Genomic DNA, 20,602 nt, shown 5'->3' with positions numbered 1-20,602 from the left:
GACGGCGTCCGGGCCGCTCGGTTTCCTGGTTTTCAGTTAGTGCTTTTCTCTTTCCTTCCCGTCTTTGGCTGACTTCTTTGTGCCGGACTCGTGACTGTCTCGACGTCCTCTGCCGGGCCTTCGTACCTTCAGTAATACCAATGTGAAACCTGTAACTCTCCTCATGGTTCGACTCAGTGGAAGTGTGATGTTTACATGTACAGATTTTTGCTATTTTTCTTTTCTGGTTCTTTCTGTTTTCATCTTCATGCCTCTCTTTTCCACTCCTGAGTTCCTCTCGCTCCTTCCTCACACAGGGAAATGGGGCTGAGACTAAATATGATTATCCACCTTTCACACTCTGCCCTTTCCCACTGTGGAGGCCTGAGAGTGCCAAAAGTACTAATGGCCTTAGCACCTTTAAATGCATCAACTAAGAAATTAATCTGAACTGTAATTCTCCTCTTTATTTCCTGTTTCATGTTGTAAATAAGGAAATAAAGTGCAAAATGAATGCATGAATAAATGAATGTAATTGGCACGCAGGTACCCGTGCAGCAGCCATGTTTGGACCTGACCTAAGGCTCATTTACAGCTCAGGTAAATGATTTGCAGGCCGTTAGTTTTAATTTAAAGCCTGTTTTCAGTTCATCAGTGTTAGTTTTATGGGATTATGACATATGAGAACATTATTTATATATTTTTATTTTCATTATTTTTAGTAGTGCACAGTTTGGTCTAGTTTTTAGAAGACGGCGATTTCCTGCAGGAGAGGTGGTGAGCCTGGCCCAGATGTGGTCCAGATGTTGGCACAGTCACTGAAGCCGGGTCAAAGCCAGACGGGGTAAATCTGTACAAAGGTGAATATGGACAGAAATGTTTGGGTTGATGCATTTAATTTTCTGTTAAAGTGTTGGAGCTGTTCAGTCACTTTGGCAGTTTCAGTCCTCCGTAGGGTCTGGGGGATCGGGTACTTCCTGTTAGCATCATTAGCGTTGAGTTAAATCTGCCACGCTAACGTGCTCGGTGAAGAAAGTCGAGGCGTTCCCGGGCGGCCTTCTGGGTGTGGGAGGGAGGAGTTGTGCGATTGTTCGGCTCTGGAGGGGTGGGTTGCGGTTGACCCCCGACCTCTCGGCTGACTCCACGGCACACAGGATCCCAGCGGGGCCACGGCGACCCTCCGCGATCCGTGGGACACGATTCCTCAGTGAATGAAAAGCCATTTCGGGCCCCGGGCGTCGGGTCTTTAGTCTGTGAGTGTATTTAGCGAAACTTAAACTGCGGACGGCGAAACTCAACCTCAGGAACAGAAAAAAGGACATGACTTTTATAAAAGCAGCTGAAGGCCCATTTCCCTCTCTTTGATACCATATAAATTATATCAAATCAATTCTTTTTATATTTATTGTGTTTATTATTCTTCTATATAACAGTGGATACCTTTTGCAGTACCTGTGGCTGAATATTTTGATTCTTTAGAAAAGTGTTGATAATATATGTGAAAAAGAAAAGAAGAAATCTGGGTTCTTATTCTTTCTGTTGATGACTACATATCACTCTGGTCCATGACGAAGAAACCAATGATTATACAGACTGAGCTTTCTTTGTGTGATGTCACTGCTAAGGCTGAAATGTTTCTGGACTTTGTGACCGTTCAGTTTGTTTTTGGTTTGTTTCCTCCCGAGCTGTACATCACAAAGCTAAATATACTAATAAAAACTGTGTGCTATCTATCAGACGCCAGCTTTCACGCGCCCTTATTTCCTCCCATCACGAAGACTGACCCCTCACTGCACCGCATTTACGTCGGTGGCTGCGGATCGCATCCAGAGCCGTTTGCAGGTTCGTCTGGGGCCTCTGACAGAAATCCGCTCAGTCGGATGCAGCACACCGGACCGTGTCCGGGCTGAATAATCTGCAGCAGCGAGCGTTCGGATTAAAGTCACTTCCTGTTTGGTTTGGGAAGTCGCCGTAATTTGATCACATGACTTCATAGCACATTACACATCATAACACAGACTGTATATAAAAGATGCTTGGTTAGCACAGACTGTGTGGAAGCATCACACATACACAGAATAACATCCAATCACAATCCTGGAATCCTGGAGCTCCGCCTTCTTGGTCTGTTAGTACAGTGTTAGCCATGTTATCGGTCACATGATGTCATTAAACATTGAGTTTTTACTGCCTGTGTTCCTCAATAATTCGTTGTATGAATACGTGCGTTTGATTTTACATACTTCAGCTGCACTTCCATGTTTATTTGTACTGGAAGGTTTCAACAGACTCACTGCTGCCTCTGCTGGGCGTCAGAGGAACTGCAGGAATATAAATAAAATGGAGTTGTTAGAATTAGGCCACACTCACATCATTTCATTAAATATTTATTCTTTAAATGCTCAAATGTTTCTGACGTCTGTGTGGTGGCCCTTTGGGGGACTGCGATCCTCATATTGGACACCAGTGTGCTGCAGCTTGACTTCATGAGTCACCCTGTGGGTGTGTTTGTAACGGCGGACTGACACCTGAACGTGTTGCGGCTGTCAGGTGAGTTTCAGATGCATCTGCTTCTGTTCCTGTGACGTCACAAAAGCTAAAACTTCCAAAGCAGGTGGGACACGTGGTCATCCCGGGTGTCCCGGGACAGGATGGAGACCCAGCACACACACACCTCCCTCCTCTTTCGCTCTCACGCACACACCTGCGGGGCTCCTCCCCCTCGGTTTGCAGGTGTGTGAGCAGCAGGAGGTGCGCAGAGCTCCGAACCCGATCCTCCGCGCTGTGCTCCGGTGCTCGACCCGCATAGCCTCGGTTTCCGTTTGCGCACTCCCGCAGCCGCCGAGCGCGTCCCGCCGCTCGGAGCCGAACAAACCGGTTCCTCCGGTCCGCCCGCCGGCGGGGCGGGATGTTTTCGGAGAGGGGCAGGCGCGAGCGGCAGGCGCGTGCGTGCTGGAGGACGCATTTCGGTGAGAGCGACGGGCCGCGGCGGGGACAGACCTGCGCGTGCCGGGATGGAGAGCTGCTGCCGCGCGTGTTTGCCGTGCTGCTCGTGCCTCTGGGACCGGATATGGCCCGGCCTCCGGTACCCCGGGCCCCGCGACCACGTCATCGCCAACCCGGCGGCGCACGCGGCCGAGATCCGCACCGTGTCCGGGGACATCCGCGTCCCCGCGCCCAAGAAGCGGCCCGCGCAGCTGTACGCGGCGCTCTTCGACTTCGAGGCCCGCAGCGACGACGAGCTGACGGTTAAGGAGGGCGACAAGCTGTCGGTGATCGAGAAGCGCGGAGACTACGTGCTGGCCAAGAAGCTCACCGGGAGCCTGGAGTCCGGCCTCGTCCCCGCCAACTACGTGGCTCTGCTGCAGGACGAGTTCGCCAAACACAAGTGAGTGACACACACACACACACACACACACACACACACGCACACACACACACACACACACACACAGGGGCGACCCCGCAGCTCGGAGTGATGGCGTCGACTGCTGAATGGAGTTAGGACGTCAGTGTGAACTTGAGCACGTTGACGGTCGTTTAAATGAATGAAACTTTGAGTTTTCAGATGAGTTTCACTCAGAGCTTTGGCTGCATGTTTGTTGATGTGCAGCAGCAGATATTTAATCTGGAGTCAGTCTGTGTGCTGCAGAGAGAAACGGACTCCTCAAGATAAAAGCTGACAGTGAGACCGAAACTCCTGATGCTGGTCCCAGCTCTGGTCCCAGCTCTGATGGGACACCATGAGGCTTGTTTTGGGCTTCCTCCAAAACTGCGACAGCCTCAGTGTCCCTGCAGCTTACAGAAAATGACATTTCAGGCTCTTAAAGACTAAAATTGATACTAAACAAGAAACTCTTTGTAAATTTGTTGGACAGATCTGAGAGTTTGAGGTTTTTCTGGTTTGGTTCAGGCTCTTGAGTCTGAGGTAAAGTTAGGGCGGGGCCACAGTGACAGGTGACTGTGAAAATATTAGTCACATAATAAGATCCACCTAAAATTAGCCCACACCTTTCCACCTGACGCTGATGACGCACCGTGGGCCGTCTCCCAGTGTGCGTCCTGTCACTCTCCGGGACCTGTTTTGTTTTCCTTTCAGGCGCTGAGGGCCGGACACGGGAAACTACAGCCGTGTATTTTTCCGTGTTTTTCCCTGCTGTCAGAAATGCTGCAGAGGTGCTGAGTAGCCAAAGACTCAAACCCTAAACAGGACAGAGTGATGCCATTTCATGTCCAAAGGGTCAAAGGTCAAGTGCAAATGGGTGCTTTTTAAAGAATAACAGAGTGGATCTGTTATTGGTAGAACTGTGTCATGTGACTGCTTTCACACGTCAAAGTGACGTAAGTGTGGCGTGGAGCTGTGGGTGGGGCTTCAGCACAGTGAGCAGTCAGCAGAAGAAGTTTTCAGCATGTTCTTCCTGTCATGTGATGGCATTTGTCTCCGCCCATCAGAGACACAACATGAACTCTTACTGAGAGCAGCTTAACCCTCATCCTGCTGCGTGCCCGTGGGTGCTCTGTAGTCAGACGTCAGCTGACCCTCCAAACGTTCCTGCCGTTTTCGACCCCATTTCTCCCGATTACATCCCTGAAAGCTAAAAAGTTTCGGGACTTTGTGTGCAGAGGAATGAAAAGCACGGTCCCGGCGTTCAGACAAAGTCAGGTGTGAATGTCTGAAGGTATCCGGCCCACGGCTGCAGGTGCTCCATTATTCATACACCTGCAGCTGAGCTCTGTGTGCGTCACCTTCGGTGTGAACGCTGCCGACCCAGCAGTGACTGCGTTTGTCTGACAGCAGAACAAGAGGACGAGTCGGGCTGCTGAAGTTTGGACTCATCCAAAGTCTGCAGAGCATCACAGCCCAGCTCGCACATCTGGACCCTTTAACAACCCCAGGAATGTTCATCACGATCTCAGAATCATCAGAGGGAAAATGAAGCCACGTTTTCAGACGAATATACCAAAAGACTAAAGTGTCCTCTGCTAAATGAAGCAATCCAGACGCGCGGTTCAGATTTCCAGCTTTAATGAAGCATTAACAAACATTCCATTTATTCATTTCAGCCTTTATATTCCCTCATTCGTCCAGTCTCACACGCTCAAACCTGATTGGATGTAAGGATGAGTAACCCGCACACAGGCAGGCGTGGGTTTCTCCACTGTGAGGCTTTCTCAGCTCTGCAGTGCAGCTGCTTTCAGGTGCTGCGGGTTTTGTGGGTCTTTATGCCCTCAGTTTTGTCTTTAGGGAGTTTGAGCATGCTCAGTTAGGCTGGGGATCTTTCTTTGGGCACGGTGCAGCTGAGTGTTTCAGTATCTGACTTATTTTGCTTTTATGAGAATGGAAAGTGCCTGTGCAGAACTTCAGCTTTGTGATCTGAGCTGGAATCATGTTCAGCTGCATCAAAGTCAAATCCATTTTCATAACCATCATGATTCAGAACTTTGGATCGCTTCCTTTCCTGCTCCGTTCACCCAGTTTCACCCCTTTCCTGTCTACTCTGCCCACCTGTGTGTGCCCGAGTGTTAATTGTGCATTTTCAGATGCTTTTGTGTTTTCAGTCAGCTTCCTTTTTCCAGCCTTTCATGACCTTCTTTTCTACTTTGAGCGTCATATCAAGATTTCCAAGCACAGCTATCAAATGCAAATTCCTTTATCTCCTTAACTTGCTGGGAAATGACGTGGAAGCAGGCCACGCCTCCTTAGAAACACTTATCAGTTACTTTAAGCCTGTGAACGTGAACAGGAAGGCAGTTTGACTTTTAACACCCACTAAAATTCACCTGAGAATATCTGACCTAACATATGATAAGAATCTGGCGTTGTTATGTAATCTAAATCCATCCTCCTTTGGATGAGAGGGAGGAGCATGAAATTACCAGCTAATGCTATGTAGCTCAGTTAGCATGAAACCTGCTCGTCGGCGCTCCGGAACATCCAAATAAAATCCGAAACTGGAGCCTTATTTGTACAGTGACCTCACAGCAGCCATGTTATTGGTCACATGATGTCATCAATAAAGGCTCCAACAGCACAAACACACGTCCAGCTCAACCTAGCAGCTACAGCCACCTGTGTCTCTATCCACCTGTCAGAGGCCACGCCCCCTAACAATGCAGACTTAATATAATGTAAACATAGGCGACTTTTAAAAACATGCTCCTCCGTACAGGTGTCACGTGGGAGGACCAATCAGTGTGTATCAGGCTGTAAACATGCTTATCTCTGCTGGACTCACTGCTGCCTCTGCTGGACGGCACAGGAACTGCAGGTTTTATTTTTCAGCTGTTTGGAAAAAGGTGCAGGTGAATCTTTTTACAAAACGTGCACATGAACCATGTAAACCTGAAACCAGGAAATGTTTGGTGTTCCTACTTTTTTGTCATTTCTAGCAGAAACGAATGATGGGTGAGTCAGTAATGAGCTCTGATGTCTTTCCCCCACAGCATCATTAAACTCTGGTTTACAAACCTGTTGCTGCTCGAGTTTGAGCTGGTTTCAGTGAAACCCGAGCATCGTGCCGCTCGGACCCGCCCTCTCTGATAACTTAAAGTAAATACAGGCGGGTTTGTCTGGGCAAACGGGCGGGACCGCACGGCTCCGTCTGTCAGACTGACCGGGCGTCACGTGTGTGCTTTTGTTCTTGTATGGCTTCACGTGTGACGCATTCTTCATGTCTGTCTCTTCTTTTCCTTCTCTCTCTCCATCCACTCCCTCCCTCCCATCATCCCGCCCACTCCATCTCTGTGCAGGTGGTACTACGGGAACATAAACCGTGGGAAAGCGGAGAAGCTGCTGCTCGCCTCCCAAAACAAAGATGGCGCCTTCCTGGTTCGCATCAGTGAGAGTCACAGTGACGAGTACACTATCTCTGGTGAGTGAGCACTTCGTGGTGACCTCTGACCTCTTACAGACAAACTGCCTGATGTATAAAAAGTTACAGTTGGAGGAGAAGACGCCACGAGTACACAGCAGTCTGCCTTTAAAGGAAACTCGTGGGCGTCGACATGATTCTGGCCTGAGGACGCCACAGCCGGGGTCATTGGCCGGGCTGCGGACAGGAAAACAACAACCAATCATCTCCCAGTCTCAGTCAGATCCTCCCAGTAAAAGAGCCACGTTATTGTTGAAAACACAGACCAAACCAAACTGAACCATCTCACCGTAAAGTGACCCAACCAAGCTTCTTCCCTCAGAAACGCGTCCATCAGAGGCCAGCAGAGAGTCGGCGAAGGTCTCCGTTTAAAGTACTTTCTAACACTCGAGGATTAAAAATGTAAAAGACTGGTTGGAACAGAGCTGATTTAAGCAGCTGCTGCAGGACTTTAATAACGTTTAATTTATTCACATTTATCAGTCCAGACCTGCCTCACACTCATTTATAACTGTGTAATAAGCAAGCTATCTGTAAGTTTCAGTGTTGAGCTGTTTTAGCCATCAGACCAGGTGGAAGCTGCTGCATGTCTCCTCCTCCGCTCCTGTCGTGTTCCCCATCCATCACCTCCTCCTGCCCTCCTCAGCACTGCTGTCAGTGAAGGTCTGCAGCCAGCTGTGATTGGTTGGTTCCTCAGTATGAGGTCATTCCTCGAACCGCTTTTATCGCATTACGATGAAGGCAGATGTTTTTTACTTGCAGCTGATTGTTTTGTGTCTGAATGGAGACTGATGAGAGTTCCACACACGATGGCCTGGTTAAGACCAGTAGGCAGAGGTCAGGTGTGTTCAGGGGCATTTAAATCCCAGTAGTTTGGTAACAGAGCTGATATGAGGGCCGGGTTGGCTCTGAATGCCAGTCAGGGACTGGTCTGGGACTAATCTGGGACCGGTCTGGGACTGGTCTGGCACTAATCAGGGACCGGTCTGGGACTGGTCTGGCACTAATCAGGGACCGGTCTGGGACTAATCAGGGGCCGGTCTGGGACTAATCAGGGACCGGTCTGGGACTGGTCTGGCACTAATCAGGGACCGGTCTGGGACTAATCAGGGACTGGTCTGGGACTAATCGGGGGCCGGTCTGGGACTGGTCTGGGACTAATCAGGGGCCGGTCTGGGACTAATCAGGGACCGGTCTGGGACTAATCAGGGGCCGGTCTGGGACTAATCAGGGGCCGGTCTGGGACTGGTCTGGGACTTGTCTGGGACCGGTCTGGGACTAATCAGGGACCGGTCTGGGACTGGTCTGGGACTAATCAGGGACCGGTCTGGGACCGGTCTGGCACTAATCAGGGACCGGTCTGGGATTGGTCTGGGACTAATCAGGGACCGGTCTGGGACTAATCAGGGGCTGGTCTGGGACTAATCAGGGACCGGTCTGGGACCGGTCTGGCACTAATCAGGGACCGGTCTGGGACTAATCAGGGACCGGTCTGGGACTAATCAGGGGCTGGTCTGGCACTAATCAGGGACCGGTCTGGGACTAATCAGGGACCGGTCTGGGACTGGTCTGGCACTAATCAGGGGCTGGTCTGGCACTAATCAGGGGCTGGTCTGGGACTGTGCTCGGCACAGGTGTGCACTGTGTCTGTCTGATAGATTCCATGTGTCTTCCTCAAACATGAAGGTTAGCCATGGAGTTAGGTCAACAACACAGCTTTTAGTACAGGCGTGAGCAGTCACATGTTAAAAATCATTAATATGCCAAAAATGTGACATACAGACACATCAGGTTATAGCAGAACTAGGACGGGTCACAAAACAAGCGCTCTGCTGTAACACAAGCACATGACTGTTGGTAACATTCTCTGTCAGATATTCCTATAAATCAGCAGCATGTCATCGTCCTTTCAGACAAATGAAACAGACGTATTATCGTATTTGTTACTCGGTGCTCGTCCACGCTCTGCTCGACTGATTTTTTTATTGTTAAGCTGTGTGACGCCGTCTTTTCCATAAGGCAGAAGTGGAATTTCTAGAAGCAGGTAAACATGTCTGCTGTATTCACTGTGTGAGTCTGACAGTGTCACACGTCTGCTGTGTGATGTGTGGATGTTTTGGGTGTGCAGAGGTCCACTCGCCGGACCGGTCTGACAGCAAAGGGACTCTTTGTGTGTCTGCTGTTCCTTTGTTTGCTTTTCAGCCACCTTAATGAAAGGTGGATGATGTCACTTTAGACTCCGCCCCCAGCTCAGCTGTCCCAGGCAGGGCCATGACCCACAGTGGCTTAAAGTAAACATAAAACGATTAATGTTACAGTCAGAGTTTTTACTTGTATGAAATAAATTAGATTGTGTTTGCTTTATTCTGATTGGACACGAGGAGCCAGGTAGACTCTCACCTTTCCAGCTGGAACACTAAGCTGATGTGTCGGCTCCTAAAACTCTGAAGAAACAACATGAAAAAACAACGTGGGCCCGTTCTCCTTCTCTTACTTCCTGTCTTATAAGTCACATGTTCGTACTGAGCACGAGCAGTTTCAGAGCTCAGTGTATGTTTAGTAACCGCTGTGAACCCTGCGGCGCAGACTGCAGCCGTCCTCTTCCCATCATCCACACTTCCTTTAGGTTATACGTCCATTAGAAAACACTGCATACATTTCTGTGCAGCTGACAGCAGGTACATGTCTGTGAAGCCCAACTAATATTAAAGATGACACATACACACTCACAGATCAGCAGAACCAGTTTAGTGGACAGAGACTGGTGTATGACTGCGCAGTAACCGCTGATTCTTGTGCCGGAGCTCAGAGATGCTGTTCCTGCTCCGCTCTGTGGGTTTAATGTCACAGGTGTGTCAGCAAACCCGGAACGCTAACGTCCGGTCTGTGGAAAACACTCTGGAAGCACTGAGGAGCGGCAGGAAAGGGTTACCCCTTTAACTGGAACACCACTACTTCACAGCCTGTTTATGGAGTGGTGAGACAGTTCTTCATGTAAAGAAGGATTATTTTGGACTGTGACTGATGCACAGCTCTTCTGTTAGAGTCCAGAGGTAAAATAGGAAGCTGCGAGTAAACAGAGTAGTTCAGCTTTAGCAGCTCATTGGTTGTTTCTGTGATGTGCATGAGCTCGCTGCGCTCTCAGAGCCACAGCAGCTCTCTAATCAGGATTAGGTGCTGGAGGATTTCTGGGATTTGTGGCCTTGAAGTTATTGTTACTGCGTCCTCCAGCTCGGCTCTTTCTTCTCTGTCTCCACATCTGCAGCTTTTCCTCTCCATCCTCTACCTTTCCCCCCCCCGCCCCCCTTCAAGGTCCTTTCGGTCCCAGGGGGACGATGCTGCAGTTAGATGCTCAGTTTTCACTGTGCTAGTCTTGCTGAAATATGCATCATCAGGGCTCTGCACACAGCAGAGTGGAGCACAGCAAAGCTCAGTCACACATATAAAAACGTGTTCGTCTTCCTGGATGCCAGTACATGTAACACTGCTGCATATGTGTGCATGTGCAGCCAGTGCTGCAGAGCATGTCCACAGTTTCATAACAGTGAAAATCAGGAGGGTTTGAGTATTAAAAACGATCCTGTATCATTAACCTGTTTTTTCATGTTTAATTATGACTCCATATATATATTACACTGGAGGAAGCAGAAAGCTTAACTGGCGAGCATGAATGAAGGTAACTGTGTGTCTTCCTGGAGTCTGATGCTGTGGTCGAGCTCGTGTGCCGACATCCCCCCTGAGCGAGTCCTGGTGAGTCCTGAAAGCTGCATGTTTGGCCTCACGGCTGATGCAAAAATATCTGCAGAGATCACCGACTGTGCTCAACCTTTCCCCTTCAGGTTACTCTGCTGCACGTGCTCAGATGGCCATCGTCAGAGCCTCGTTAATGTCTGTTTCCTTCCACCAATCAAACATGGCGCTCATCACGTTACATTAAGCAGTACTTACACCTGACGGCACACAGCTCAAACCTTCCTGACCCTCAACCTCATCACTGCTATCAGCTGATTCTTTTGGGGTAGAAGGCGGGACATCTGCCATATTTCCTGAATCGGCAGATCCTGTGAGTGACGCGTGTCTCTGTCTGTTAAATGAAGGAGTCTGTGAGGAATAATCGATCCCTGTGAGGAGCTCCTGTGCTCAGGAGAAACAGTGAAGGCTCCAGGCAGCTCATCACTTCATGCTTTTCACCTCACTGTTTTATGGGCTGGTTTTGAACTGTGCAGGTACAGCTGACTTTACATGTCATAGCCTGCTGTTACCTGTGGATGAGTCGACCGTCTGAAGCTTGAAGAGGCTCTTCAGCCGTCGTTCATACAGGATCAAATGTATAAAAGAATAAGTCCAGTAGGCCTCTTTAGTCAGACCCTGTGTTTGCAGGTTTTATTATTCGGACCAACAGCGCTGCCTCTAAATGCCAGAAACTCGTCTTTGCCTCACAGTAAATTTACTCCCATCGTGAGTGCAGTTAAAGCACCCAGGATCTCTTCTATGTCCCATTGGTCTCGGAGTATAAGTAAAAACCTGATGATATAACCACATTAAGCTCCTCCCTCTGTGTTACAGCTCGGAGCGAGGGGAAAGTGTTCCACTTCCGGGTCCAGCGCTCCTCCATCGGAGCGTACCTCATCTCGGATAAGATCTCTTTCGCCACACTGGGAGAGCTCATCGCCTACTACCAGAAGAACTCTCGCAGCCTCGGCGTGCTGCTGGAGGAGCCATGCGCCCAGCAGGTAGGACTCTGAAACAAAAGCTTTTAGCTTCTCCTTGTGCCGGCTCCGACCTGCTGCGGGCAGGTCACCGTCGTTTACCTCGCAGGCTGAAACCTGATGGGCTTCGTTCTTGTTGAAGCTACAGCACATTTGTATTTTTCACACGTCGCTGCTACGATGCTCCGCTTTACTTCTTTAAGTTACAGTCTTTATCTGACGCGATGACGAGGACGCGGACCAAAAACTGCTTTTAGTCGGAGAGCGAGCTTCGACCTGAAAAACGTAAACATGCTCAATCCTGGCTGTCCAGCTGTGGACGTTACATTTCTCTGTAACGTCTGTGTGGACAGAGCAGCTGATTGATAGCTGATACCTGCTCGCCACAGCATCCTCTGTCTGAAACCAGCAGCTCCTCCCCGTCTGATTGGCCCTTACATTTATGAAGATCCACCAGTGGAGCAGGTTCACTGTAACGACTGAGTTCACAACAATAGAAGTACACAAACATGAGCAGACTTCCAGCAGTCTGTATTCACGCCGTGCTGCATGAATATGTGTTAATGCTGAAAGTGTTTGTATGCACACGTCTCAGACTCATCAACTGTATAGAATTATAACATCATTATATGTAATAATATAGTAAATGTAATGATGTTATTATTATATTTACCAAAAACAGTAATAATATTAAAATAAAGGCCCAAGTAACAGGATGACAGACTGTATATAAACGATGGCCATCTTCCACCTTGGTTTTTTTAAAGCTAGTTAGTAATGGTTTATATCTGCGTCATGTTCACACACGCTGTTACTGAAATGTTCGACACTAGACGCGCCGAGGCTTCGTTTTGACCTCATCACTCCCTGCAGCAGGTGTATTCATCGAGCAGTGAGGCTCAGGCTGTGGGGCAAAAACAAAGGGATCACATGACCGTGTAGACCAGGGGTGGCAACTCCAGGCCTGAAGGGCCGGCGTCCTGCAGGGCCGGCGTCCTGCAGGGCCGGCGTCCTGCAGGGCCGGCGTCCTGCAGGTTTTAGATCTGGGTCAGCACACCTGAATCACGTGATTAGTTCGTTACCAGGCTTCTGGACAACTTCAGACATGTTGAGGAGGTCAGACATTTAAATCAGCTGTGATGGATCACATCTAAAACCTGCAGGACGCCGGCCCTCGAGGCTTGGAGTTGCCCACCCCTGATGTATAACTGTGAGCCGCTGAGGACGCCACAGAAATGAGTGTAAAACGCAATCACACCATACCACGTTGCTTAGCAACATGTATTTTCCCCACACATGTTGATACCTGCTGTAACACGAGCCAGGCGACCTGTATGTGACCGATAAACACACTGGAGGCTGTGGCCACATAAAAAGATGAGTATTTAGTGCCAGAGGAACAGGTCACGATGTTGAGCGGGGCCACAGTGGAACCTGTGACCGTGCAGGGAGGGGAGCTGAACTGAGGGCCCACAGTGACCCGACCCCACCAACCAGTGACGCTAAAGAAAAAAAGGATTTATTTTTAACATTAAAACCATTCCTCTATTGTTCTGTGTATTAACAGCAAGTCAAAGTCAAGTAATTACATCATCAAACATCTGCATCTAAGACCTCTGGAAGGGTCCGCAAAGATGGTCACGGCCAACATGACATCGTGCATTGGCTGCGTGAATGAGTAGCGTGATGCATGACCCGCAGGATGAGCTCTTCCTGCTTCTTGGAATCACAGGAATGCAGTCGCTGTGTTTTCTGTAGTCTCACCACAAACTGGTTTTTACTTTCATTTTAAACTTGAATGTTTAACCAACTCCCACAAGCACACCTGATTGGTGTGGCGTTACTTTTGTGCCACTGTTCTGAGCGCACGTAAAACAAATGTGCAAGTGTTGCATTTTGAGCGAAGAAAAGCTCAATTTGAGTGAAGAAAATTCATTCCTGCGTGCAAAACATGTGTTTCAGTGTTTGCTATTACACACACACACACACAGACACACACACACACACACACACAGAGACACACAGGTCTGATTGGCTGTTCTGGTCTCCAATCAGCTCGAAATGAGGAAATGCAATATCCCAGAATCCATTTTGTCCAAAAGTCAAACGAGGCAGTGGCGGAGGAGCACAGAGTAGCGATTTGTTTATCGCCCACTTTGCGCCAGAAAGAGCATCCAAGTCTGTGATTGGCTGGTTTTGTGGCACAAATATAACTGTGTAGAGAAGGGGGGGGTCACGTGGCCAAGCATTAAGATGGCAGCTTAGCGAGGTCGCTCTCAGGACAGTGTACAAACTTTCTATAAAAAACCCTTGCATATGCTGTTAGTGTGGTCTGGAATATACGGCACTGACATGTCAAAAGCTTCATCTGTGAAACAGTGTGACATCTTTACCCGAAGACGCAAGACAGGCGCTATACCATCAACGTCCGACACAGATGCTAACATGGCTAGCATAGCCGAGGTTTTGGATGAACTCAAATCACTCCGGTCGGATTTTGGAGCCAAGTTGGACAGCATCGATATAAGACTGACTGGGATGGCGAGCGCAGTGACTGCACTGGAGGGTAAAGTCTCGGAGGTAAAGCAAGACATATTGAACCAGGGGGCTCATATCGAAGAGGCCGAAGCCCGCATTGCCGAAGTTGAAAGCACACTTGAGAAAACAGAAACGTCACTGAACTCGGCTATCAAACGAATCGCACTTCTTGAAGCCAAAACAGATGATTTGGAAAACCGCGGACGACGAAAGAACCTGCGCATCTTCGGCATAAAAGAGGGAGCAGAGGGGCAACAATCACTCTTCGACTTTATTAACATCATGCTACCTAAGTGGCTGGGGCTAGCGCCCGACAAGTCATTCACACTGGAGCGAGTGCATCGCACGCTTGCCTCCGGGAAACCAAACCAGAGCAGAGCGGTGCTTATTCGTTTCTTAAAATTCCAAGAGAAGGACCTGGTATATCGGGAAGCAAGAAAACAACAAATTACACATGATGGGGCCAAGATCACATTTGCACAGGATCTGTCTGCGGAGACGGTTCGGATCCGACGGGGATTTCACCCGGTTGTCAAACTGTTTATTGATATCAATGCCTTCCGTGGATTCCAGCACAACCCATGCAGACTCAGAATCCTGTACGGTGGGAAGATCCACCTCTTCTCAACACCTCAAGAAGCCGAAAAATTCTACAAGAATCTGCCGAAGGAAACAGCAGAGGATGCTCATCACCAGTGAGTTGGTTAAACAGCAGGTTAACCATTAAGACACTCCATAAGACTGCCTCTGCTTCAACATAACCGACCAGTAATTGAGTCACTGATAAGAGACAGATAAAATTTTGAGCTCGAAGTTATGTGGGACTTATGTTACCATAACTGGGCGTTTTTAAGCGCATATTCGTTCTAAGTTTGATTGCAATCGTTTTTGGGTTGTAGATTAACAGCTGAACCTCACCTAAGTCTTTTTTTTTTTGTTTTGTTTTGTCCTACCAAGGGTAAACTTTACTTTATTATGGGGGAAGAATCAGTATCATTATATGGTTAGTGTACACTGTCTGATTTATGGGGTTTTGGAGAGGTCGCGTTGACTAGTTACTCCTCAGTGATGTGGATTAACGCCCTCCAAATAATTTGTTCAAGGGAGGGGGGAGACATTTCCAACAAGGAAATGCAAATGTTCAATCAGAAATTGTTTACAAGTTCTTTATCTGGTATGTGTGAGTGTGTGAATGTATGTGCAAACCTGCTTCTTCAATTTTCCCTTTACTTTGTTTATTTAAGTGAACAGTCTGACAATATTTTATGGAGAGGACAACTAAAGAGAACATTTTGAAGGTTAACATTACGACCTGGAACGTTAGGGGGATACGGAAGTTAGCTAAACTGAAACAAGTATTAAACCGACTAAAACATTTTAACTCTAGGATTATTTTCCTACAGGAATCTCATCTTACTGCATCAGAGATACATTTATTAACCAAAAGATGGCAGGGTCAGGTATATTTCTCTTCTTTTACTAGACATGCCAGAGGAGTCATTACTCTTATACATAAGTCAATCCCATTTCAAACTACGAGGGTGATTACAGATCCAAACGGGAGATATGTAATTGTGCAGGGCCGTATCTCCATGTTAGAAATAAACCTGATAAATATCTATGGCCCCAACGAGGATAACCCATCCTTCTATGAAAATCTATTTCTCACAATATCAACCTTGGAGGGCCTTTATATCATAGGAGGGGACTTCAATTGCGCCCTGGACCCTAACCTGGATAGGTCGTCTCAAACTGACACTACTCATACCCAGACTAGAAAAATACTTTTTAACTATATGAAAGATTTGAGATTAAATGAGGTCTGGAGAACAAGGAATCCAAATAACAGGGAATTTTCATGTTATTCTAGCTCGTATCAAAGTCATTCGCGGATAGACTACTTTCTTATCTCTACAGAGTTATTACCTTGTGTTGAGAACTGTTGGTATAACAGTATTGTGATTAGTGATCACGCAGCAGTATGTCTATCAGTTAGATTGGGCGAAGTTGATCAAGGTGTAAAGCGATGGAGGATGCAAACATTTTTGTTAAAGGACCCATCATTTGTCAAATTTATAGAAACTTGCATTGATCAATATTTTCAAATAAATAAAGATGAAATCACAGCTAGTATTAGGTGGGAAGCATTTAAAGCTTACATAAGAGGGGAAATTATAAGCTACAGTAGCAACAAGAGTAAGCAATATAACCAAGAATTAAAATCATTAGAAAGGCAAATTAAATCTAATGAAACAGAATTTTACCAGAGCAATGATCCCACTAAACTAAACAATCTGACTATTCTAAGAGCCAGGTATGATAAATTAACAGCAGAGAAAGTGGCAAAAAGTTTAATGTGGACCAAACAATTATTTTATGACCAAGGAGAGAAGGCAGGAAAATTATTGGCCTGGAGGATAAAAAAGATGCAAGCAGAAAAGGCCATCACCCACATAAAGTCCAAATCGGGTATTATAACAACAGACCCTCTAAAAATAAATGAAAATTTCAGAGAGTTTTATCAATCTTTATACCAATCTGAATATACGGGAAACAGAGAAACACAAGATGCATTTCTTGATCAGTTAAAATTTCAAACCCTCTCAGAAGAGGATAAAACAGCCCTTGATAGTCATTTAACAATAAAAGACCTGTCAGAAGCCATAGACGACCTGAATAGCGGTAAAACGCCTGGTCCTGATGGACTTCCAATGGAATTCTATAAAACATTTAAAAATAAATTAATACTGCCACTTCTTAACATGTATGAGGAGTCATATAAGTCCGGAATACTCCCAGACTCACTGAGATTAGCTACAATAACCCTTTTATTGAAGCCAAATAAGCCTCCGACTGAATGCTCCTCTTATAGGGGAATTAGTCTTATGGGATGTGATACGAAGATTTTGTGTAAAGCACTCTCTAGAAGACTAGATAAATGTGTGCCTAATTTGGTAACAGACGATCAACAAGGTTTTGTTAAAACGAGACAAGGCTATCATAATATAAGACGTGTCCTCAATGTACTTTATGAGAAAAACAATAGGGAGGACACTGCGCTGCTATCACTAGATGCATGCAAAGCCTTCGATAGAATAGAATGGAATTATCTCTTACAAGTGCTCCCCAGATATGGACTAGGTGAAACATTCCTGAAATGGATCCGATTATTGTATACACATCCAACAGCACAAGTTTTAACTAATAATAACGTATCAAAACCCTTTAATTTACAGCGATCAACCAGGCAGGGCTGCCCTCTGTCACCAATTCTCTTTGTGTTAGCAATAGAACCTCTGGCCATAGCTGTGAGAGCAAATGCAGGAATATCAGGGACAAGAATTGGAGGAAGAGACCATCTAATTTCTTTATTTGCAGATGATATTATATTTTTTTTGACTAATCTGAAAGATAGTATCCCTAATTTAGTAACATTAATAAAAACATTTGGAGAATTTTCAGGATACAAAATTAACAATTCTAAATCAGAATTAATGTTTCTTAATGAGGAAGAAAGAAGAAGCCCTGTGGTGGCCACCCCATTTAAGACAACTACAACAGGCTTTAAATATTTAGGCATTAGGATCACTCCAAGCCTCAAGGACATAACCTCAATAAATTATGATCCCCTTGTAGGAGAGGTCACGGAAATGCTAAACCGTTGGACAAACCTGCCTGTATCTATGATAGGCCGGATAAATATCCTAAAAATGACAATTTTACCCAAATTTTTATATTACTTCCAAACACTTCCGTTGCCTCTACCAACTTCATTTTTTGACAGTTTAAACAAACTATTTAACCAATTTATTTGGAATAATAAGAAGGCAAGGCTCCGCTTACAACTACTTTACTTGCCCTATGAAAGAGGAGGTCTCCAAGTCCCCAACCTCAGATGGTATTATATGGCTGCCCAACTAACATCAGCCACCCATTATTTCTGCCCAACAACACCTCCAGCCTGGGTTGACATCGAGCAAAAATCTGTTCCAGATCTTCCCTTACACACTTTTCTATATTCTTCAGACACTAAGATATTAAAAAAAACTACAAGGAACCCTTTCTTGAAAAATACAATTATAATTTGGCATGCAGCTCATAAATATGTGGGCGATCCTCCATCGCTTTCGCGATTTACCCCTATTTGGGGAAATGAAAAGTTCACGCCTGGTAAAAGTGATGGGGGATTTAAAATATGGAAAAATAAAGGCATTCAAAAAATTAAAGACCTATATGCAGATGGCATACTGCTCACATTTGATCAGTTGTGTAAAAAATATTTAATACCCCCAAAGCATTTTTTTAAATATTTACAATTGAAAAACTATTTGTCATCAAAACTGCAAAGGATTGCTGAACTTCCACCATTGACAAAAATAGAGGAGGTATGTGTTAAGAATACAAAAGGGAAAGGTTTTCTCTCTATATATTATAATTTACTGGTGCTTTCCTCCAAAGACTCAGCAGCAGATAAACTGGATGCTTGGAGAAGGGAGATCCAAGAGGACATAGATGAAAATGACTGGAACCAGGCCTGCTTAAAAGCACAAAAACAAACAATAAACACACGCTTTAAACTACTGCAATATAAATGGCTCATGAGAACCTATATAACACCTGTCAAGCTTCATCATATGTCCAATGATATTCCGGACATCTGTACTAAATGTCTAGTTGAAAAAGGAACTCTTCTTCATTGTCTATGGGAGTGTCCTAAAATCCAGGACTTTTGGAAAGATGTTATCAAATATCTGTCTGAAGTGTTTAAGGTAAAAATCCCTTTAATAGGAAAACTCTGTGTACTTGGAATATATCCAAGGGAATTTAAGCAATCGGGGAAAAAAACTAAATTACTGGACTACGGACTACTTCAAGCCAGAAGAGCCATTGCGCTATGTTGGAAGAGTATGGATGCTCCCTCCATGGGACTCTGGAAGAAGGAAATTGCAATCTCTCTAGGCCTGGAAAGACTGACATATATTGCCAAGGGCAAACAATGGGACTTTGTGAATATGTGGAAGCCATATATGACTATTTTAGGGAGTGGAGGTGAAGGACATTTATGAACAAAAAGGAAAAGAAGAAGGAAAGGAGGGGAGAATCTTGTCTATCCAAACCCATTGTATTTTTGTATTGCTGTGAGAACTATGCTCATTTCTACATTTGAATGTGATGTAGGCAGGTTTGATGTATGGATGGATGTGTGAATGTGAGGGTGTTCAACATTTGTTTGTATTGTACTATAAAAAATTTCAATAAAAATATATGGAAAAAAAAAACTGTGTAGAGAAGAGTTGAGCGCGCACGGGCTGAAATGTTGAGAGCGCAAGCGACACATTGCGAGCGAGCGAAAGAGCAAAAACTGAGTGAGAGGGGCTGCTGGTGTGTGTGTGTGTGTGTGTGTGTGTGTGTCTGTGTGTGTGTGTGTGTGTGTCTGTGTGTGTGTGTGTGTGTGTGTGTGTGTGTGTGTAATAGCAAACACTGAAACACATGTTTTGCGCGCAGCAATGGATTTTGTTCACTCAAATTCAGCTTTTCTTCGCTTAAAATAAATTTCTGCTCAAAATGCAACGCTTCCACCTGCACATTTGTCGTGCGCTCAGAATAGTGCCACAAAAACAACGCCACAGATTGGTTGTTCCAGAAGCTCAGAGCTGAAAGCGGCTGGAGCGGTCCTCCTGACCTCTGAACTATAGTGCCTCATGTTACCGTTGGCTCCTCCGGCCCCTAACTCACACTTTGACAGTAAAGACGTTCCATAGACAAAACATGTTTGAAGTGTCATAAACAAAGTAAAGTATGTGGAAGAGTTTCAGAATAAAAGCATGCAGCAGTGTAATTATGTCATCTGTGAGCTGCAGTCTGTCTTCATGCCTCCTCAGTCTGGCGGGAGGCGATGGAGCGGAGCCCGCCAACGTTTCAGACCGCCACCGACCCCTCCTCCCCTCCCTGATGACATCAGCTGCTTCTGAGGTCTTGGCTCAGGTTAAATCGAAGCTCTGAAACAGATGCAGTGCAGACACAGGCGCCCCCTGCAGGCAGCAGGAGTCTCTGCAGCACTTTAAATCCGATGTGTTGTCTTCATTTGTTTAATGAACAGCAGATGGGACCAATGACTGACTATTAACAGCTTGGAGACCAAACCTTCATCCTGATTCTGAGCAGCACAACATCTCCTCACATTTGTGTCTTTACTTTTTAAATTCTCATAGGAGTAAAACCAGCCACCTCATTGGTCACTGAATAACTGTGGTCCACAAAAACACTTCAGTGTAGACACTGCTGCTTATTACTGGTCCATAAATGATTACCTTTACAGTCCAATACTATCAACAACATGATTATAGCACAGTGAGGAAGCCTGAACGGGCCATCACAATCTCACCGTTTTCAAAATGCTGCCTGAAAAAGCAAACCCAGGAGTTAAAGAGGAGTTGGAGGAGATTAGGAAATCACTTAATTTCATGTCTGATGAACTGAGCAAAGTGGCTAAACAACTAATAT

General features: G+C 46.1%; 1 protein-coding gene across 1 annotated transcript in view; it reads left to right on the top strand.

Annotated features, from left to right (window-relative positions):
• Positions 1–2,618: 2,618 nt before the first annotated feature.
• The window catches only part of srms (src-related kinase lacking C-terminal regulatory tyrosine and N-terminal myristylation sites), a 25,961-nt gene continuing 7,977 nt past the window's right edge, over positions 2,619–20,602 (top strand). The window contains exons 1-3 of the mRNA XM_086279001.1: positions 2,619–3,367; positions 6,730–6,851; positions 11,418–11,584. Of these exons, the coding sequence (XP_086135127.1) occupies positions 2,994–3,367; positions 6,730–6,851; positions 11,418–11,584 (663 nt within the window). The 5' untranslated portion in view covers positions 2,619–2,993. The remainder of the gene's footprint in view (positions 3,368–6,729; positions 6,852–11,417; positions 11,585–20,602) is intronic.

The sequence above is a fragment of the Aulonocara sp. 'chitande type north' Nkhata Bay genome, linkage group LG20, assembly GCF_057382095.1.
Source record: "Aulonocara sp. 'chitande type north' Nkhata Bay isolate Kocher_YH1m ecotype deep benthic linkage group LG20, A_spYH_male_GT1.1, whole genome shotgun sequence".
Lineage (NCBI taxonomy): Eukaryota > Metazoa > Chordata > Actinopteri > Cichliformes > Cichlidae > Aulonocara > Aulonocara sp. 'chitande type north' Nkhata Bay.
This window is presented reverse-complemented; position numbering and strand designations above follow the sequence as displayed.